General features: G+C 39.3%; 1 protein-coding gene across 2 annotated transcripts in view; it reads right to left on the minus strand.

The window, feature by feature from the left end:
• The window catches only part of CLNK (cytokine dependent hematopoietic cell linker), a 232,644-nt gene that overhangs the window by 61,937 nt on the left and 147,068 nt on the right, over positions 1-23,639 (minus strand). For both annotated transcript variants that reach the window (XM_037829402.1, XM_037829401.1), the window contains exons 7-11: positions 23,310-23,416; positions 20,443-20,488; positions 5,621-5,646; positions 5,390-5,409; positions 1,654-1,764 (exon numbers count right to left, since the gene is read on the minus strand). In XM_037829402.1, coding sequence (XP_037685330.1) covers positions 1,654-1,764; positions 5,390-5,409; positions 5,621-5,646; positions 20,443-20,488; positions 23,310-23,416 — 310 coding nt within the window. The remainder of the gene's footprint in view (positions 1-1,653; positions 1,765-5,389; positions 5,410-5,620; positions 5,647-20,442; positions 20,489-23,309; positions 23,417-23,639) is intronic.

Genomic DNA, 23,639 nt, shown 5'->3' on the forward strand with positions numbered 1-23,639 from the left:
TTCATCACCTTTGATATTTTATTGGTCCTTTTTCTCTCTTTACTCCTCTGATTTTTAGCCAGTTCTTAACATGTTAGACTATTTGATCAGGAGTTTTAGTGAAGGCACCCTTGACATTTCCAAATTCGATGAGACCTTTTCACAGAATTGATGCTCTATTTTTGCTCCCAGACTCTTGCTTTTTGAAACTAGAAATCAAAACAGAACAAATTTGGTGACTCCTAGTCTTGCTCGGTCCCCTTAGATGCTGCAGAAGGAAATATATATTTTTCGAACATCTACTGTATGTCAGCCGCCATGGCAGGAAAAACAGACAGAGAAATGAGTTAGTACCTCTTTTTGGGATGTGAGATAAAGATTTGTATCCAAATACATTATATGGGGTAACAAAGGCACCAACAGAAAAGTGCTCAAAATGTTGGTGGTAAACCCATGTCAAGCAGGCACTGTTTCCCATTCTGCAGGTATCTTCTCATTTAATTCTCACATTAGCCCACCAGGTAGGTGGCAGGTATTATTACCCTCACTCTACTGCTGAAAAAACCTTGGACTCAGAGTTTGGTAATTTGCCCTAAGGTAGAGTTCTCAGCCTTGACTTTTAAGGCCAGATAATTCATTGTGCATTATAGGATAATTAGCAGATCCCTGGCCTTTACCCATTAGATGCCAGTAGCACCCCTTCCTAAGCTGTGACAACCAAAACAGTCACCAGATAGTGTCAAGTGTCCCCTGGGGAGGTGGGGGGAGTCACCCCTGTTGGGAACCACTGCCCCAAATCTGCCAGTTCATGCAGAATAGAACCTGAATTTCAACCTGGGCAGTTTGATCCCAGGCAGGCTCCCTCTGCATTCCTTCCCCCCAACACTGTGCTGGTTGGAGGTGGGGGGCATAGATGGGGGAGGACATGAAAGGGGGGAGGGCAGAGGAAGGGTCCCTTCTTGCTTGTGTGGGGTTTTAACTGATGAAGAAACATTCAACAATTAAGAGGGAGATATGGCATTTTAGTTTATTTAAAAGCCCCCAGCAGAACCAGTGACAGGAACAAGAGGGAAACACCAATTTCTACTCTGACTTCCCAAAGTTTGGAAATTCAAACTCTCTTGGAAAACTAATATGCCCGCTTGAGTCCATTTGGTGATTAGAGCTGGCTGCCAAATATCCCGCACATGATGGAGTGGAGATCCATCATCAGCCCTTAATACCAGAAGGCAGGTTTTTTAATATTTATTTGTCAAAAAGGCAATAATGTTTTTGACAAATGGGTTTTCACATGTGGTTGTTTCCCCCAGCCTGGGAGATGGGAAGCTGGGAGCCAATATTGCTCCTGGAATGGTCTGAACCCCTTTCAGTTTTCATACGTATGCCCCAGCCTGTTTCCGTTTTGGCATTTAACATTTTCTTTAATTAATTCAGGCGTCATGTGGCAACACTCTCAACAACTCATTTTATTGAGAAGATGCTGTATTTTCTGTAAAGAATCAAACTACAGACTCCAAAGATTATTTGCCCTCAAGGATTGGTTGGTTCTCCCTGTCCCTTTGGGGAACTGTTCAAGGAGGGGTTTAGTTTGGTTTTCCCCATAAGGTCCCTCCACCCCCCCACCCCAGGTCATTTCAGCAGCACCAACAATAGCAGCAGAAACAGAGCTCTCACCTGGGCCCTCTGTGGGCTTCCGGAAAGGTGTGTCTCTGAGAGAAAGGTGACCTGCTGTTCTCCGGCTCGGGGGGCAAAGGCTGGTACTTCTTGGGAAGTGCCATGGGAGGCCTGTGTGAAAAGTCACAGGGGACACCTGAGAAGGTTTGCTGCACACGTGGCTCCTCAGACCTGAGTCACACTCACAGCTGTGTCTCAGCTTCCCCAGCTTCCATTTGGAAACTTCAGTTTCTGGGTGCTCACAGCTCAGCCTGGTCCATTTCTGGAAGCTTTGAATATTGGAATATTCATGCCAAGGATCTAACTCTGCTCCCTTTAAGTTGCCTATTGGCCTGGTTCTGTTTTCTAAAGGGTCTAGCAGACTTTTCTACAGGTTGTTGTGTGTTTCTCAATATGCCTCTAACTTTAATTTTTAGGAGACCTGGGAAATAGGATAACAGCCTTCCATTTATCCCAAACTGGAAAATCTGAGTTTTTAAAACTCCCCAAAGAAATATGAAAATGTTTGAAAGTTGGTAGATGGTCCACTCACCCATTTATTCACCCATTCACTGACTAATTTATGATGTATGTACCATGTGTCAGACACTATGGTAGATGCTGGGAATACAGGGAGTAAAAGACGCACTTCTTGGCTCAAGATGCTTCCCTCTAGGAGGGCAAAGAGGGACAGAAGGGCTGGGACAGATGCACTGAGAGAGCAAGAGACGTGGGTCTGATTTACTCAGAGCCTCTTGCCTCTTGATTCTCATTATCTGCAATAGTTATGTCCCATGAAAACACTGTGAACACTGAATGAGCAAATACAGAACCATTGCCCTGGGGGACATACAGGGTTAGGTTCCTACGAGCCTCTGATCACAAGATTTTTATCAACTGATCAATATATAACCTTTTTTATGTGTCCTTCTGTTTAAAGACGTTGTATTTGATACATATTATTGAATCATTAACATTGAATTCATGGCCAGCAGCTCTATAACTCCTGCCTGAACGAAGCTTGTGAACACATGTACTTTCTCTGGAAGGCGCATCACAATATTCTGGTGACTAGAAACACTAGACAGCACTTCAGCACTACATTTGGGGGCATTTTAAACAGAGGAATCACAAACTCAAAACACAAAAATGCAAAAAATGTGGCACTAAATATGCCCCCAAAAGGATTCCCATGTACAGTATGACAACTGGAACAAGAAGGCAGAGAATCACCTTGCTCAACCTCAGCTGGAAATGTGCATGTTGGGAGTCTCAAAATTTTGCCTCACTCTGCATGACTGAATGTCTGTGACAACACTGAGTATGGAATTCGAGGCAATGAATAAATTTCAGCAAGTAGGTGAATTTGTAAATACAGAATCTACAAATAACTAGGATTGATTGTAACTATATTCATCTATTAGGAGTGTTGTTCTTGATGATCTTCATAATGCTCTCATGTGTATCACCTTATTTGGTCTTCACAAAGACCTTAGGAAGCTAGGTATTTTTGTTGTCCTCAGAAAGGTGAAGACATGAGACCCATGGATTTTATTTGATCCTCTAAAGTCATAGAGCAGAGCAGAGCTGGGGTGGGATGGGGGCTTCAGAGCTCTGTAGGAACCAGCCTCTTTGTTGCAGGCCAGGTGCTTGGCTTGAGATTTAACTGAGTGTCTCAGTTCCTCTCCAGTATTGAACCTAGGAAATGAATTTGTGTGTCAGGAGTTTTTACAAAGGATGATCCCTCCAAGTTGTGGCGAATGAATAGAGAAATGAGAAGCCACACTGAGGAGAGCACATGTTGGACAGGTTAATGGGTCAATTTCCTCTGAGGGCAACTGGGGCTCACTTCTGCTGGCAACTTTCTGAGAGTCTCTAGAATACATCTCCAAAATTTCCACCTGGGGCAAGGAAGGTGAGATATTCATTCCCAATTCCTTTTCCTTTTTGGTTGAGGAGGCTCCTGGGGCACTCAAGTCCTGGAATGCCTGGTCTTCCCCTGGGTGCCTGTGGTCAGGGAAGACCCTCAGACAGAGGTGCAAGAAGCCACGGGCACATATGGGGATGGTGGCTCAGGAAACGGGGAGGGTGGTGGGGGTGGCTGCCCTACAGGATTCAGCATGGTTCACCTTAGGATCCCAGATGAGGATTTCTCACAGATTTCAGGCTATAGAGCTCTAGTTCTGAAACTCTTGGTCTTCCTGGGTCTATCATGACTACTTCTCTTCTGGGAACAAAATGCACCAGATGAACCATAAGACATATTGCTATGGATGAGACTCAAATGAAGTGATTTAGTAAGATAATAAATTATTGTTGTGCATATTAGGTAGTTAATATGTGTTTGCTGCATGCAGCATATTTGTTCAATGAATTAAATATCTCATCACAGTTTAAATATTTATCATAACTTTTAATCTAAAAAGTACATCCAAATTAGTCCTCACTTAACATCACACAACCTAATTACTTCAGATTATTATTGTTAGTTTTTCTTGTATGAGTCATTTTGATCACAATTTTCATAACATGTTTTCCATAGCCCTCTTATTATGTGATCAAAAATAGAAAATAAACTTGAAAAATGAAACATAAGTTGGAAAACCTGCCAGTTTGTAAGTCCCTTGAGAGCATGTGATGGTATGAATATTACCTCCCTGTTTTGTTATGAGTAAGTTTGTATTTGTACATAAGCAAATATCTTAGTTTTATTCTCTATCTTATCCCCTTTTCATGTGACATAAGTTGTATTGCTCATTTTGTAGTATTTAAGTTATAGGATATCAAGTTTAAGAGCAAATGATACCCAAGAACTTGCACCCTATTCTGGAGAGATTTAGTGTGTTTCTGGTTGTATGCAGGAAAGCTGAGTATTGTTAGGTGAAACATATGTCTGTTAGTGTGTTCTATTTGGAGATTAAATATGGTTTAAGGTGATGTGTATAGCTGCCAAGTTGATAAGGGGTGGACTGTGATGGTCAGGTTCATGTATCAACTTGGCCAGGTGATGGTGCCCAGTTGTCTGGTCAAGCAAGCACTGACCTACAATTACTGCAAGGACATTTCATGGCTGGTTAATAAACCAGAAAGCTGATTTATTAAACCATCAGTCAATTGATTGCATGTGTGGCTGATTACATCTATGATCAACTAAGGGAATATCTTCCGCAATGAGAGAGTCCAAACAGTTGGGTTTAATCCAATCAGTTGAAGAGTTTTAAGGAAGAAGAGAGAGAACTTTAATTCTTCTTCAGCCAGCCAGCCTCTCCTGGGGAGTTCATCAAGGACCTTCATCGGAGTTGCCAACTCACGGTCTGCCCTGAAGAATCTGGACTTGTGCATTCCCATAGTTGTGTGAGACACTTTTGTAAAATATTATCTTTACAGATATCTCCTATTTCCCTAGAGAACCCTGACTAGTACAGGTCATGTCCCCAGTGTCATCTAAATCTGGACAAGGCAGATGTAAGCACATTCTATTATCTGGCATATTTCTCTACTAAAAGAAAGGAGGAAGGAAAGGGAGAGAAGCAGGAAGGAAATAGTGAAGAAATGCATTCATCAAGAAATGAGTGAAAATATACTGAATAGATGACTGTTGAATGAATGGACGAAGGAAGATTGTATAATCTTATTGATTGGCCAACTTATTTTAGTGTTTCAATGTTAAATGTTTGAATTTATCTTGATTGAGCATTGGAACGAGTCATTTAAGTATACAGCAAAAAACCACAAAATACTATTTTAAGTGTCTTACCGAGGAGGCAGTAAAGGAGTCTGCAGAAAGAAAAAGAATAAGAAATTAAATGTGTTGTTCTTTGAGGAGGGTCAATGGCTAACAGTTAAAGGGTTTACAAACAAATGATAGATCCCAACCAAATTTATAGGACATATTTCTAAAGTGATATTTAAATACTCACATTGCCCACATTTCTATACTTTTAAGCAAAGAGTGGATAAAAGATATATTTTTAATGATTTCTCTTACCTTGTTTCCCTTTATGACTTTATCTCCTAAAAATTAAGAGGAAAAACCAGTGAATTTATGGAAAATATCATCAAGCATTACTTTTACATATGTTTAAAAGGAAATCATTCCCATTTTAAATAATTTTGATTATAATGACAATTAATATTTATTGAGATCTTATTAGGTTCCCAGCAGTGTGCTAAACACTTTAGTAACATGTTCTCATTGACTTCTTACCCTTGTTTAGTTAAAGAAGGAGCTGAGGTGTGGGGATATTAATCTCACCTACAGTCACATAGATAGTAAATGGCAGAATAAAGATTTCCTTGCATGAGGTGTGAGTATCAAGTTCCCCTCTTTACTACTCATTCCTGATTAGAATGAACACTCTTTTATAGAGAGTAATTTCATTAATTCAAGTCCCCACCTAATGCCTTAATTGGACATTTCCAAGCAAGGAAATTAACATCTCAAACTTTTCAATTTCATAGGGTCTTTGAAGACACCAAACTCCAACTCCTTTGTTTTATGGATGACAAAACTAAGGACAAACTAGGTAGGGCAATTGCTCAAAATCACTCAACCCTGGGAAGAGCATCAGTGGGTCTCGATAGATATTCCTGACTTCCGGGTGGCTTTATTTCTACATGTCAATCCAATTCAAAGAAAATTGTTGAGCTGCTGCTTTGAACTAAGGAGAGTACAAGGCATTACAGATAAAAGACAAATATGTCATGAGCCTCACCTAAGGCATTCACAGTTCTTTACAGGCCACACGCTAGTCTCAGGGAACATAACAGCGGTGATATCAGGCACTGTTTCTCATTAGGGGGTTTATATGTAAATGGGTACATGCCCAATGAACACATCATTAAAAGTTCAGACTTCTGGTCAACAAAGACGGCAGTGTGAGATCATCCAGAGTGCCATTCACCCACAGAATTGTTGAACTACTAGCATAAACTGTCAAGGCTCTCTTCCTGAAAACTCTGGAAAACAGTCAAGGGGTTGCGGAAACTGGGTGAGTGCCAAATCAAGAAAAATGCAATGTAAAGCTGGTGGGAGAGGCTCCTGGCGCCCTTGCTTGCTCCTTCTCCACCCCTATCCTGGCACGGTGTGGAGCCAGCCTGCACTGACATGTGGGTTCCTGGTCCTGCTCCAGAGGAAGCAGAGTGAACCTTATGAGCATACTGGGGTGCCTGTATGTTGGTGCCAATCATTGGGTGACATCCTTAAAGACTGAACTAGGATATTAGTCTCTGGCTCACCCTCCCAGAACTTGCCCTGCAGGCAGAAGCAGCTTGAGCACAGCTAAAGCAGTGTAAGAAACAATTAAATCAAAGTGGGTCTGGGCAAAAGATTACTAGCTTTAAGGCATACAGCAGAGCACCACAGAGGGGGAGAAAGTCTATTTCATAAGGAGCAGAGGGTACATTCAGATTTCTGCAAAAGGGGTAATTCCTAGGCTATGATCACAAGCCCAGGGCAAGAGAAAATCTCAGAAAAGTTGGAGAGGACTCTGCACTTTCACCTCAGGCTCATTTTCTTGACAGGAAGGCTAAATTCTGAAGAAGAGCACCAGCCAACATAAAGCCAATTTGCAAAGACTATAGAAGTTCTTATTTTTTTATTATTACTTTTTGCATTGGTTTGTTTGTTTTGGTAGCTCCTGGCACACAAGAAAACCTCTGTCGTATCATTAACTGGATGCAAACTTAAGAATCAGACAGCTCAGGGACTAAATACCAGAGTTAACACTTTAAAATATTAAAATGTACAGTGTGCAACAAAAGATTATGAGACAAGCAAAGAAACAGGAAATGATGGCTCATCAACAAACTTACCCATCATGAAATCATCAACAAAGAATACTACACTTAGAATATACCAAAGAATTTAAAAAGTGATCTTCAATATAATCAAAGAGTTAAAGGGTATAGAAAATTATGAACAATATGAGAATCTCAAAAGGAGATAGTAATTCTTAAAAGGAAATAATCAGAAATACTGTAAGAGAGACCACAATAATGAAATGAAAAATTCCCAGGAGTTTTTCAACAGAATATTAGAGCTAGCAGAAGAAAGAATCAGCTAACTTGACAAGGCAATTGAAATGAGTTTGGCTGAGGAGCAGAAAGAGCAAAGAATTATAAAAAGCAAAAATAGTCTAAGAGACTTCTGGGACACCATCAAGCAATGTGTAATCACAAGGACAGACTTACAGATCAATGGAATCGAACTGATTCAGAAATAAACCCTCACATCAATGGACAATGGATGTTTGACAAGACTGCCAAGACCGCTCATTAGGAAAAGAACAGTCTCTTTCACAAATGGTGCTGGGATAACTCAATATCCATATGCAGAAGAATGAATTTGGACCCCTACCACAAACCATATACAAAAAATAACTAAAAATGGATCAAAGACCAAAATATAAGAATCAAAACTATAGAATGCCAAGAAGAACACTTAAAGAAACATCTTCAGGACCTGGTGTTAGGCAACGGTTTCTTACTCTTTACACAAAAGCACAAGCAATAATAAAAAAAAAATAGATACATGGGATATCATCAAAATTAAAATCTTTGGCATATCAAGGGACTTTATAATGAAAGTAAAAAGACAACCTAGGAGTGGAAAAAAATGTTTAGAAACCACATATCTGATAAGGGTTTTAGTATGCAGAATATGTAAAGGAATTCTAAAACTCAACAATGAGAAGACAAATAGCAATCAAAAAATGGGCAAAGAATTGAATAGACATTTCTCCAAAGAAGATATATAAATGGCCAATAAGCACATGAAAAGATGTTCAACAGCGTAAGCCATTAAGGAAATGCAAATCAAAACCACAATGAAATACCATTTCACACCCAATAAAATGACTGCTATTAAAAATAGAAGGGAAATAACAAGTATGGAAGAGGATGTGGAGAAACAGGAGAACTTATTCATTATTGGTGGGAGGTAAATGGTGCAGGCCCTGTGGAATATCCATGACATACATACCATGGAAAATTATCCAGCCATTAAAGGAATCAATTTCCTCATACATGTTGCACCATGGATGAGCCTTGAAGACATCATGTTGAGTGAAATAAGCCATATACAAAAGGGCAAATCTTGTGTGATTTAACTTATATGAAATAATTAGAATATGCAAATTTGTAGAGTCAGAAACTAGAATACCAGTTATCAGGGAATGGATAGTTATCGCTTAACTGCTGAAGAGTTTCTGTTTGGGTTGATGGAAAAGTTTTGGTAATGGATGGTGGTGACGGTAGTAAAACATTGTGAATGTAATTAATACAAATGAATTGTATAATTAAAAGTAGCTAAAATGGGAAAATTTAGGTTTTATATATATATATATATGACCAGAACAACACAGTTTAAAAGAACTGTAGAACTGCACAACACAAATAGTGAACCCTAATGTAAATTATGTCATAGTACAATTATAATACTATTATTTCATTAACTATAATGAAAGTATCACGCTAACACCAAGTGCCAGTCATAGGGAATACTGCATGTGAGGGGGAATATGGGAACTCTGTACTTCCTGCATGATTTTTCTGTAAATCTAGTTTCTCTAATAAAAAAAGGTGGCTGGGTGACAGGGACTATAATATGAAGATTTCAACAAGAGAGGATCTGGAAGAACCATCAGACTTGGGGAGCTGAGAGAAGACCAAACACTAATTGCATCCAAATTTATTTTTTTAAATGAAAAAAACATTGCTCTCACTTGTGACATGACTTGGAGTTAAAACTCACTAATTAGTAAATGGTTGCACTGTACATGCTTAAAAAAAAATTCAATGAGAATTTCAAGTAGAGAAGGGTATGGTTTTAAAGGGATATATTCCGGAGAACTTGAGTTAGTTTGGGGTGCGAGAAGCGCTTTCTTGGGAAAGCAGTGTTTACTTATCCGTAAAAATGCGGGGTGTAATGAATCTTATTTTATAGGGCTGCGGGGGAGTCAAGGAGACAAAATACACCTCCTGGCATAGGAAATGCAAACCCCGACTGGAAACTGGCCCTTGTTTCCTCACTTGTAAATCAGTGGTTTTTCACTTTGCTGAAGAAACCCCACCCCCACCCCCAGCTCCTCTTTGGAAGCCTTCAGAAGCCTGGGGGTAGGAGGTTTGGGGGCTTGTCCCCCAAAACCCTGTGTAATCTCAGGGGGGTTCCAGAATACTTCCCTTTGGACATCCTCTTAAGATTTATTTTGGTGAAAGGTCCAGTTGCCCCCACCCATCCAAACAAGCAAGCAAACAATACAACCCACACTGCTCAGGGTGATTTTAAGGGCTTTTCCCAAGGTCTAGGACAATCACTTCATTGAATACAATTACCGTTTTCCAAGGTTTTTGTTGTTGTTGTTTGAAAACACCTTTTACGTATTTACATATACAGGATCAAATTCTCTATATGAACTCCTAACAGTGACTGCAAACCTAAAGGATAGATGCTCTTGGCATTATCGAATACTACAACACCGACAATCTAGTTGACATTAAGTCTTTGGCTGCTTCAATGATATTATCAAAAAGCTTAGACCACACATGCTTTCTAAGGTATCAAATTAGAAAAGATAAAATTAATTTCCCCTCATTTCATTGTTTATTGATTTTGTCTTCAGAGCTCCCTGGAGAACTATCTTGCTGCTCATGTAGATGACATCCCTGTGAAATTGGATGCCAGCTTTCCAAGATAGCTTTTTTTCATAGCTACCACTAAATCTATTGGGGATCAACTTAATCCATAGGAAAAAAAATATTCAATAAAGAGATTGGGTATCTGCAATTCAATAGTAACATTTTATTGATCATTTCAGAGATAACTTTCAGTGGCTGTGAGTTTAGAAAGGGCTCTACCTTCCTTTTATTCATTCACTTAACAATTGTTTATTGAATACTAGTATGTGTCAGGTATGGATTCATGTAAAATGTATTTAATGATGTAGGTGTTGAAGATAAAGCAGTTAATAACCAAAAAATGAAGGTGCGAAGCCTGTGTAAATTACATTCTAGTGAAGAGGGATAGAAAATAAATAAACAAAAATATACTACAGCAAGTGATGACAAATGCTACAAGGAAACATGAAGCCGGCTGAGGGGAGTGCAAGGGATGGAGAATGCAAGGCTGGCGAGGCATGCTGCTGTTTTTCTAGGCAGGTCTGGAAAGACCTGTCTGGTTAGAGGATGGGAACAGAGGCCCAAGGAAAGTGAGGAAAGATGTTGTGTGGATATCTGGGGAGACAGTACTCCTGACAGAGGAGACAGCAAGTACAAAGTCCCTGGGGTGGGGGAAGCACTGGTGGGGTTAAGTTTAGAGAGCTGGTGCTAGAGAGGGCTGTGCCCAGAATATGTAGGGCTTCTATATGCCATAGTAAGGTCTTTGGTTTAACCATTGTGAATCTTCTTGATACACTGTCCATGTGGCTGATGTCTTCATTAAAATATGTTGCTCTCTGCATCATTTAATATTCCCCCATCCCTTTTTAAAATTTTGCATATGGTACCATAAGCAACAGCAACAAAAATCCCAGAGGGTTTCGGCTATATCAGATATACCCACCAGCAATCATTTATGCCATCCAGTTACACTTATTCATTGCATGACAACTGAAATCCTACAAACTAAGAGATAGAGGTAAACTTCAGGAACTTCAGAAATGAGAAAACTGGATCAAGCAGGTGAATTAACTTGTCTACTGTCACATAACTTTGAAGATAATGCATATAAAATCCAATGAGGTTTTTTTTTTTTTTTGATCTTGCTTACTAAGAAACAATTTATGTATTTGAGATAGTAGAAACTGGGTGAGGAGTGGAGTTGAATTTCTTGGGTTTGAATTTTGACTTTGCTACTTCCTCTGTGCAGAATTATAGCAGGTTCCCAATAAATATTTATGAAATAAAGAAATGGATTGAGAGATATATGAATTTTCTCATCTGGCAAAGTTCAAAGGTGAATTTCTGCATCTGATTTATGCTTTAAGGGAATTCTTGCATGGAATGAATGGGTCAATATACTTAGTACATACTTACTGCTACTATTATTATATGATGGAAAATCAGAGGGAGAATGGCAATTTACTCCTCTGAATAGTACACTAATGTTCTCAACTGATATGAAAAGTTTGCTGTCAAACAAGAGGATCCAACCAGTCTGTCAAAGTCTTCCCCTCCAAATTCAATTAAGCAGTTTTCACTTGCAGGAGGCAGGCACGCTCGCCACCTGGTGGCCATATGTGCAACTAGCACCATCTGCCCAGACACTGTCCTTATTTATTCTCCGTTCTCAGACAAGATTGAGCTCACATCAGCTGCACAAGTTATTGCTTCCTGCGAAGTAACATTTCTGTTATTTCTGTTGTTTCTGTAAAGTTGAGCACAGCATAGCTCTGTAATCTTGGGGGCCTGGGTTTGACGATTTCTTCTACAACTTACTAGAGTGAGACCGTGAAGAACTTGACAGCCTCATAGAGTTCTGTGAGGTTAAAGCAAGGCCTCCTAGAGGACAATGTGTCAGGAAACCTGTCCACTGCCGCAGCCAGCTTCAAACTGCTTGCAAGAGCCGGTTGCTAAATGTTCAGGAATTTTGTAAGCCAGCTGTAAACCACAGCTGCTATTAAAAATTAAATTATGTAAACTCATATTCAAACAAAGTATATCTAAAACAAAGGTAATAAATGCTTAATACTCATTGCTTCCTGATTATATCACTACATTTCATTATGATCTTGAGACTGTCTACAGCTATTGCATTTATGGTGAAATACTATGCATGGTGTGCTCCTGGAGCCCATCTCTTCCCACCTCAGTGGTTCCCTGTTGGTGGCTTGAAATCGGCCATGGTGGGAATATCTGCACTAAGGAAATTGGCAAATGCTACAAATCAGGGTTGAATTTATTGTTTTGTTACTTGTCTAGACTTAAAAAAGTGATGAAGAAAATGTTAAGCAGATTAAATTTAAAAGTGTGTGCCTGCAGCCATTATATTGAGAATAAGGAAAATTAAGGAAATATACTTCCATTATTCAAAAAGTATTATCTGACTCAGCAAAGAAGTTTCTCATGTCATTGATGAATGAATGAAGTTCCAATATATGCCTATGTTGTTTTTACACTTTCACCTTATTTGGTAATGTATGTGAAAATCTCAACCATCGTTGCTGTTGGAACTACACTCATTTGTTGATTGCAACCACCGTTTGGCTAAAGGTACAACAGTTTGGCAAAATCAACAAAAGTATTCTGTGACAATCAATTGGTTATATGGAATTTATAGTAAAGAGTAATGTATATTTTACTATTATTTTTAAATTGTGTGCTACACATGCTTTATGAGAGTAAAATTTATAATACACTTACATATGCATGTGTATGCATACATCCCCCCCCCCCCCCCGCAGAGATCCAGTTGTGAAACATTTACCATTGCCAGCAGTCTAGTTTTGGAATTATTATTAATGAGTTTGGTGACTTAATAGAAGTTGCTTGTAATCTCTGATCTTTGATATTCTCATCTGAGAATTGAAAACGTTCGAAGAGAAGATATATAGGATCCCAGAATTTGTTTCTTGATAGGTTGACAGGGCAATGATAGAATGACGTAACAGAAACACAATTGAGTGGTCATAAATGGGATCTTGGAATCATTCCAACTGGGTTCTGATTCAACCTCTGTTGCTTACTGAGTGAGCTTAGCAAGTTATTTAAATATTTTGGACTTCATGTCTGTAAAATGTGGATACTGAAATCTAGTTCCTTGTGTTGTTAGGATTAAACTAAATATTGTCTGTTTTTCACTTAGCTACCATTCAGTTTGTGCTGAACACTTATGTATGTATATACTTTAGGTATGAAATATAAGCATGCACATCAACACTTTCAGAGACAGGTCATCAGCGTAATGCTCTGGAATTAGGGAAAATTGAATAATATTTGGCATCAATCACAATATTTATCATGTCTAAGAGTTTTATGATCTCTGAAAGCAAACCATTAGGATTTCATGTCCTCATGATTAATTACAGAAGAGTCTGCAGAATTGACTAATGATCATGTGGCTAATGTATAATTTGACCAGGCCTGTTTGAGAAACCTCTCCAAGTCTGTTGAAACTTTCAGAAGTTAATTACAGCAATAAATTCATGAAAATTTTTCTTTGGATTAAAGGGAGGGCATGAGTTAGTTAAAACCAAGGATGTACATGGGAAGAAGCTGCTTTCTCTAACAGTTCCTCACATTAGGTGAGAAAGTGCAATTTGGGCATTTCAACGGCTTCCATGTTGGGGTCAGTGAGAGATGCAAGAGAGAAACATCTTTACAAAACAAGCTTGGGGAGAAGTGTTCACTGCTGACCTGGGTGTCTCAAGGAATGTAGGCAGGGTGGGCAGGCAGAGTGACGCAAGTGACTAAGAACGAAGGAAGAGGATGATATTGGCAGTGGGGTGGGTGGATCTATGTGCATGAACATATCCATGGATTCACAAAATGTTAGAGAAACTCCAGTTCTACTACTTCCCTCCAGGAGAATAGGATTTGTCTAAATTTAGAAGTAGAGCTAGAGATGGGGCCACAAGCAAACGAAGCTTCTTGACTCACCTGTCTGCAGGTCCCCATCTAATGGGAACACATGACCAGGGGTTGCAGGCTGGTCTCCAGTTGAGAGGTAATGGTTATTCAATATGCCATTGAAATGCGCTACACTGTGGGATTAATTCAATAAATACCTAATATGTATCCACTGTGTGCCAGACACAGTACCGGGTGTTTGCCTCAGGAAAGCAATGTTTAATATTGCTTTAAAATGTGTTCTCTGTGATTGAGAAGCCTAGCTGATTTTCATATTCTTCTATCACAGATTTATTTTGTATGTTAAAAAGAAACTAGATAGAGCAGGAGGTGGTATCAGCATAAGAAAACTTTCTAGAGATGAGACTAGGACAGAGGGTAAAAGTGGGAGGAAAGAATTCTGGGAGTCATCTGTGCAGTTCAATATCCCTATTTGAGTGTCTACCTATGTCCATCACTATGTGCAGGTTATCACCTTTAAAGCAGACAAATACCTTATGATACAGGTACCGTTTCCTCCATTTTATAGATATAGAAACAAGCTTAGAGAGGTTAAGTGACTTGAAGGTCACATGTTTGGGAAGCTGTAAAGCAGGGATTTGAACCTGCAGTGAATTGTCATCCTATCCAGCATTTAGGCAACCACATTTTAGCTACTTCTGAGTATCAGAAACAATGTTTAACTCCCACCCAGGGGCATTCTCTCAAATGTCAGTCCAATGTCCCTTGCTCTGTGAAGCCGTCTTGGGACACACAATTCTTCCCAAAGGTGGAATTAATTATGCTCCTCCTTGGGTTTCCATAATTACTGAGTAAGGACAGAATTCACCAGATTGTGGGCTTCTCAAGGTCTAAGATCTAATGTGACTCAGGGCCAGCTCAGGGCCCTCCACATAGTGATTTTAAACAAAGTGACCTTCTATGATGGCTGTTAAAACACAGCATTAAAACTGTTGGCCATTAAGACATGTGTCTTCCGCTTTGGAAACTCATTGACTCATTGTCTGGGGAAATAGGTATATATATAGACCTACTATGTGCATTAGGAAGGTAGGATTTATTGAATGACTAAATAACCAGGCCTAAGTATGGAGAACACAGTAAGAGTTTCAATTTTGTTTGAATCAGACATTTTTCACTTCAATTTGTGTCCATTTTCCTCTTGCTTTAAAATCCTCTTCTCCACCTTTTCCATTTGAACAACTTTTAATACCTCAATTTCATGTTAAGTGTTAATGGCCTTTCACATTGTGATGTTGGGTATGGAATTAGGAAAAAATAAGCAGGGAGGAGAGTGAGAGAGCTTATCATTCTCCATCACGTCCATCCTCAGGACTGGCAGGAAGAGAAACAGAGAGCAGGCCAGGCTGGCAGGGATTTATGTCCACAAGTTTCTTTTCAGGTGGTTTTCATAGGTTGAGGAATATATGCTCTCCCAAATGGATCATTTATATTACCCAAGAAACTACTCTGAATGAGAAATACATTGTGAAAACCAGAATAGAAAATGATCTCTGAGTCAGTCTAAACTTTCCTGAGGGGCACCGGTTCAAGAACAGGATCCAAGGACAAGTCCCAAGGACATTAAAGTTGTTCAATGCTCCATGCTCTTTTCCCCTTTTGGAGAGTCACAGTGCTCTGAAAAGAGATCTGACTATCTTTTCTTAACTCAGTGTTTCTCAAGTTTATTTCCTCCAGAGTCTCCCTTTTAGTTAACATAGCCCTTAACACCTCACAGAATAATTTTGAGTTACTTAGAGCAAGAACCAATGGGAGGGAGTTACGGAGATGGAGAGCTTTCCCTTAGATGGAGCTGAAGTGAGCAGCTGGGGCAATTCAAAGGCGAGTGGGCTGCCTGCAGAGATGGTGAAGCCCGTGGGCATGTTCAATATCTGCAAGGGATGTCAGGCTTCAGTTGCAAGGAAGGGCTGGATGATCCCAGATTCTCTCATTTTAAAACAAAAGAACCCTTCTTTGTAGAGGTTTGCCCAGGAGTTTTTTGACTTTAGCCCTGAAAGTCTCGTGTCTCAGCGAAACACCTCAGTCCCTCCAGGGTAAATAAGTGTGGTTGGTCAAACTAGTCACATCCCAACTTTACCAAAAAAAAAAAAAAAAAAAAAAAAAAAGTGCTTTTTGTGATGTGTATTTGGAAATTGATTCTGAAATGGTTTTATGGAGAGGACCCTATTTCACCTATACCAAGAGAGTTCTTTTATATTGGAATCCTATTAGAAATTGTATCTTGACTGGGGAATTATTTGGGTGATGTGGATTTTATTGAACTTCCTTTATGGAATCCTTTGTTTTGAATTCTTCCCCTATTCATGGCCACTTTATATTTCTCTGTTGGGAAACATATTTGCTTTATCAAGCATTATCAGATGAGCTTCCTTTTCTCTGAGCCTTATTATTTCCTCTTTGTGGTGGTGAAACAAATACTGCAACAAGTACTGCTCTGCAGACCCATTAACGAGTGATTTTACAAATTTTACAACAAAACTTTGAACTGAATATTATATAAATGCCTTGGTTGCTTTTGAGACATGGGTTGTAGCTGAAATAAATATAAATCTAAATTGGGAGGAAGATCATCTTAAATTTATTTCTGGTCCACTCTGTGACCTAAGGCTTGCTATTTCTGTCAAAGATGTAATCTTTAGGATGCCAAGTTCCATCATTATTGCGATGTTTTGCGTTGCCAACCTTCTGCCACTAGGGGACAGTATCATCTATCAATTCACATCTTTTCTACAAAACCAACTTCCTTGGTTTGGATGAGTGGGATATAGGGGGAGGCTGCTGAGTGAATTTTATACACCAGAAAATACAGTAAAACCGTGGAAATAAACTGACAGCCGAAAAGGCAGTGAGTTCTGGTCTTGGCTAAAACTAATTTGCAGAATGACCTTGAAGGAAGCCAGTTCCCTCGCTTGCTACTCCTGCAAATGAGGGAATTGAACGAGATTAACTCTAAATCCACCTCTGTAATTTCTCTGGCCTATATTAGTCCAAAAATAAGCTGGTATGAAGGTCTTTTGATGAAATTTTGTGGAATTCTATTTTGCTTTTTTTTTTTTTTCCAACCAAGCTCATGTTTCTGAATATGTATACTAAGTCACCCCTGCATACTCTCACTTTCTTTTCTTGGATGGTTTATTGAATTTCTCTATAAACTCATTCTTGCATATGGTATGTTTGTCATCACAAGGGAAATTGGCTTAGAATTTGTGCTCAATTCACATCTGGGGCAAAGAGAAATGCTTTTTAGCCTCCTTTATTCTCAGAATTGGTTTCACTAAGGGATCACAGTTGAATCACAGTTGAATATTACAGTTATCCCCATGCAAAAATTAAGATGATTTCTTCTGGATCTGTGGTTAATGCTAATGCTTCATCACATACAACATGATGTATATAAATACTTTAGCCCCTCAAATAAACTTTTACCTATTTTTGGAAATGAAAAAAAAAAAGCTAAGTTTCAGGGAAGATAAGTTTTTGAAATCTGACAGTTCCCACATACTGTCAGAATATGATTGCAAGAAAAATGACATGAAATGTACATTAACATAAATCTATAACCGCTCAACTTGATAAAAAATATCACCATAAAATTCTGCCATTACTGAACCAACTGATGTGTTTTCTTTCTATGACATTTTGTGAGAATGAATAAATTATCGGAGAATGTGTTTGCATCAAAAATACAGAATTTTGTGATAAACACATAAATCATCCAAGCATCTTCCAGCAAGATGCTTAATCCTAAAAATGGGGGTGTTCAGATTAACTTCCTCTTTCACCTTCCTTCTCTGTATGGTACCTTAGAGCTCCAGGTAGGAAAGGAGAACCATCAATTATAGAAAAGTAAGAAGGGAAGATGTAAAAAAGAAACAACTCTTAACATACAGAGTCTTCTAAGCAACTTACCCTCACTTTCTACAACCCTCAACTGTGTCAGCCTTGCTTAGACTGAGGTTCTTTCTGGAATTACATCCTCAGTTTATACTGAGTCATATTTTTGTAGCCATGGCATCTACTATATTGGCTAATATTCCCTATAAAATAGACTACACTAATTTAAACCTGGAAGATATTTCATCATGTAAGAAACTTTGCTCTGTCTGAGGAATTGGTTTATGTTTTTGTTTTGATCTGGGCAATTAATTTTCCATAAAGGAGGATGATTCCCTTTTTGCTTAGACTACTGGGAAGCTCGGTGGCAAATCAGTGGTTCAATTTTATTAGAATTCAGTTATGTGTGCCCTACGATCCTGAATTTTGTCTTTATCTTAATCATATTGTCTATTTAGATTTTCCCTAAGATTTTTAGTTTTTTTTTCCTGCTTTACCATGTATGTTTTTTATTAACTACTTCAGTATCTTTGTGAGCTGAGGCAAAGCGGAGATAAATAAATGGCTGGATAAACAGGCATATTGATCTGTCGAATGATGTCCAAACTACTATCAAGCTACTGCAGTCAAAGAAGTGATCCAGGATACCCACAGTAAATGATAGCAAGAGAGCAATCGTGATGCGCAGTTCTGGTCTCGTTTTTTCCAGGACTCATGTCTCAATGCATGCCTCCCAGGCTTACGCTTATGGCTGAGGATATTCATATATCCATTGCTCATGGTGGGTCTGTGATCCCTCTGTGCTTGTTTGCTTTCTCTGTCAAGAGAAGTGAAAGTACTTTCTCTTTATAATCTGCCTGGTGGTAGAGACTAAATCAGCTAATGGAGAAGAGCTCTGAATCAAGTGCTGTGCATCAAAGGTATTGCCATTTTTAAGGTCTAAAGAGGTGCTGGTATGAAAGTGCCCTTGCATTTTGGGGGGTTGAGACAAAAGGCAGACAGTGATCTGCGCGTTTGTGCAGGAGGGAAATGATGAACTGCGATTATTTCTACCACTTCAGGGTCCTCTTGTCCCCTCTAATGCCACGTACCTGAACTGAACTGTCAACATAGCTGTACTAGCTTCTCATTTTAAAGATGAAGAAACTAAGATGCAGAAGGTCGGTGCCTTTCTCACAGCCAGGCAGTGGACAAGCCTAACTTTTCTCCTTCTCTCCTCGGTCCTTCCACAGGGCTTCCTGTTGTGGGCATCTTCTGTTTGCCCCCCAGGGCCCACCCTCCACCTTCCCCACCCTGCTCCACCCCACTTGGCCCTGAGAGACCGACGAGTGAGGACCACACATGGGCTGCCTGCTCTGCCCTCTGGTTTCCAGTTTGGTTCAACCATTGGGAAGTTCCAGCCGGAGTGGAGTGAGGGAGAAGAGGGAGCTGGGTATTTATTCCCTTGGAATTTAGTCCCTTGACCATGCGTCACTGCTCCTTTCATGGTGGCATGCTCTACAAGACCCACTCTTGGTTTTTGGTGACTGTCCTCTGATCTTTTTTGGACCTAGGTGTGGTGACAGCAGCATTGCTGTTAGCCCTGGATTTCTACACCACCCTTTTTCCTTCCCCTATACCCCACACACCTCAGTGGGTGGTTCCTTTGTAAATAAACTTCCTTCAATTATCTTGATTTGAGGGCAGCATCTGTTTCCTGTTGGGACCCTGTTCTATTTTCCCATTAAATCAGATTAGTAATGTGCTATGTAATAAAGCATTAGGCACATAAAGGATGACTCCTATATGCTTCAATTAATGGGAAATGTAAATCATGATAGTGTCATCTTTTCCAAGTGGACATTGTAAGAGGAGATGGGGGATGGAGGGGAAAATGGTGAGAGAAGCTAGAACGGATGCAACACAATTAAATCACTTTAGCTGCCCTTCTTTTGTGCCTCTAGCCCTACTAAAATTTATTGTTTACTTTCAGGCTCCCACTTGCATTTTCATCTCCAAAATAAGTTGCTTTTCCTAAAGCTTTGTAATAATTAGTCAGACTTTTAAAATGAGATTTTCACTTTATGATTTTTTCTGGGGGTGTGCTTAGGGAAGTAATAGAGTTATATATTTAATGCAATCCGTATGTTTTGGAAAACAATTCCTTTCTAATATTGTGATACATGGAATATAAGTTTTCCACAATTTCTTTATTGATAAGGTGAGGTGATTAAAAAGATATAAGGTGTGTGAGTGGCTTTCTCAAATTAGGTAGTTAATTCCTGAAGGGTAATTCAATAGATTACCTTGTTGAAGAAAACCATAACCACAAACAAAAATGCAAGAAGATTTTGGAAGTGAAGTTGATGTTCTCATCCTTATATCTCTACCTTTTTTGGGACATGGCTTTACCTTTCATATGTTGACTTCTGATGTCCTTGGAAATGGGTTTGTCCACCTGTAAAAGATAGCATGGTGTCACTATTTCTTAAATTGTGCCTGTGAACCCATCTGATGTCCTGCCCTTCTTTATGGTTGGATTTCCAAGGAGAAATGCATAAATCTCTAGCCTCACTGCTCTTGCAGACCACCATGCATGTACACACACATATAAACCTGTGCGCTGCAGCTGCCAGTGCAGGATGCTATCTGTTGTCTGTGTGGTTCTTGCAATAAAAATACTTGGGTTTGAGGAGAATGCTGCCTTTTATTGTTATGAAACTTTGCGAAAGGCATTTTGTTGATGACAAGTCCCAGATTTTTCATTTTCATATTAGAGGAAAGACTTTGTTAGTCCACCTCATTGAGTTATTATGAAGATCAATGTACATGGTCACATATGTGAAAGCAATCAAGCAGGCAGATCAGAGTGTGGCCTCGCAGGGATGGCTGGGATGGGACTACACCTCTTCCACTTGCTGGCTATGAGAACTTGTCGTCACTTACCTTTCTAAGCCTTGGTTTCCTCATCTGTGAAATGGTCTAGCAGAAGTGTTGATACCCCAAGAGGGTGAGAGAATTGCATGAGACACACCATATCATGTGCCTGGCCCAGGGTGCAGCACTGATCAAGTGTTTAATAATTGTTAGTTATTGGGATGGTTCATATTTCATGTCAACTGGGCTAGGCTAGAGTGCCCAGTTGTTTGGTCAAATGCTGGTCTAGATGCTGCTGTGAAGGTATTTTGTAGATGTGGCTAACATCTAAGTTCAAGTAAAGGCGATCACCCTCCATAATGTGGTTGGGCCTCCTCCAATCTGTTGAAGGTCTCCCAGGCAAGAATAAGTTCTGCCTCAGAAATGCAATATCAGCTTCTGCTGGGTTTCCAGCCTGCCGGCTTGCCCAACACATTTTGGACTTGCCAGTCCCCATAATCGTGTGAGTCAGTTCCTTAAAATAAATCTCTTAATACATAATTTCCATTTGTTCTGTTTCTCTAGAACATCGTGATGAAAGCACCCTGCCTGAAACAGCTATTATTATTATTAATCATTATTATTAAAGGCATTAGTGATCTATTAAGGGCTATACAATTGGAAGGCATGATGGTGAAGATAATGATGGTATCATAATGAAGTTCCAAGTATTTGAAAAGCTTTGAACTTAGGTCAATATTAGGTTTTAGCATTACCCCTTATTAGCACCCAGTTGAGGTGGCTGAGGTGGATAGGTGGGTTTTTGAGTCCCTGCTGCCTCTTATCCTCCGTGGAACATTGAACCATAGTACTTATGCCTGGAAAAGGAATAGTTTTAAAAAGCACTTATCACTTGACATATTGTCTTTCTATTTGTTGTCTATTATTGGTCTTCTCCCACTAGCATATAAGTTCCATGCAAAGCAGGGACTTGGCTATCTGTGGCAGCATCCCAGAACCTAGAATTGTGTGTGGTCCATGGCAGGCACATTTCTTGAATGAATTAGTTGAGTGAATGATTGCAGTGTTTAGCTCAGTGCCTTTGTAAAGAGGGAGTGTTCAGTATTTAATTTGTCTTCTTGCTCTCATGATACCTATTGGGATGTATTTAGTGTAAATGACATTGCCTGGTAAACTTTGCGGTTTTCTTTTCTTGCCAATATTAACACAAGCCCTATCATTAAATAGATAATGTGAAAAGATAGTGTGCAAAGAAGAATGTGCTGTGAATATTCAAAATCAGATTCACTAATAAATACGGTACAAATAAAAAAAGCCCAGTAAAATCCATTTAAAAATAAAGAGCAAAAATCTAATAGCCAGTTTTGTTGATAGTTCTATGAGGTGAACGTTCCCATATACAGCCTCTGGGAGAGTATATTGGAACAATTTTTCAATTAAGAAATCTTGCAATATGTAACAAGATCCTTTAAAATGTTTTCACCCAATGGTTAATATAATAAAATATCCCATAATGGGGTATGCTATATCTATAAAGTTATGCTTAGTATCACATGAAAAATTGTTTTATAACAAGAATTTATTGTGAAAAGAAAAGAGAAGAAAAGGAGCCATGTATATATTACACAAGTGCTCCTTTTCATGAAATATGCCTGCAGAGAAAATATTGATATGAAATGCAGCAAAATATTAGCATCAATAACCGTAGCCCCAGTGGTGATTAATTTGTATCTTATGCATTTCTGCATTTAGAATATTAAACATAAACAGAAGTTTTACTTAAAAATAAAATTTCTTATATATGTTCAGAGCATTTGCATTTATAAGATATTTTCATAAGATTATTTTTCGTAGCCTCCAATAGCCTTTTTTTATTGCAGTTTTATTGAGATATAATCACACACCATACAAACCATCTGAAGTATACAATCACTGGCTCACAGTATCATCACATAGTCGTGCATTCAACCCCATCCAATAGCCTTTAGAAGTAAGTGTGGTAGGGATTATTATTCCCATTTTGTAGATGAGGCCAGGAAGAGGCTCAGAGAGGTTGTATGACTTCCTTATTACCACCCAGCTAGCAGTGAGCAAATTTGGGTACAGAATCTGGGCAAAATGATAAATTATTGTAAGAAATATTTGAATTCAAATTCTGGTGCTGGAGAATGGGCTGGCATTGGGTGAAATGTATGTGGAAGTCCTTAGCCTGATGCCTGACTCACAGCAAATCTTCACAAATATTGGTTCCCCCATCCCTGCTAGATGGTTATTACACAAGACCATAGCCTGACCTGCTCATTACCTAATGAGACGCCTTGGGGAATGACAGATGGGAAAGCTCCTGGCTGCTAGGAAGGGCCCCACACATGCTTGGTCCACAGGGTCAAGCCTTCACCCACCTCTTCCGGCTTCATCCACCTGTTCCAAGTCTGCCCCTCAATGGAGATAGAGGTCTTGGCACCTGTTGAAAGGGGCGTGTCCATTACACCCTTGAAATAGCGCTTATCTGTGAAAGGGAAAAACATTAAAGTCATTCCTTTACATAGACTCAGCATATTATAATTTACAAAATATTTGCATATCCATCAGCTGATTGAATTATCATAAGCAATTCTACTTCCACCTAACAGATGAGTAGACTGAGGCTCAAAGAGGACAGATCAGTTCTCTAGAGATTCCTACAAATAAGTGCCAAAGTCCGCACTTGAACACCTTTCATTCTCTCATCC

Source organism: Choloepus didactylus, chromosome 3 (assembly GCF_015220235.1).
Source record: "Choloepus didactylus isolate mChoDid1 chromosome 3, mChoDid1.pri, whole genome shotgun sequence".
Taxonomy (NCBI): Eukaryota; Metazoa; Chordata; class Mammalia; order Pilosa; family Megalonychidae; genus Choloepus; species Choloepus didactylus.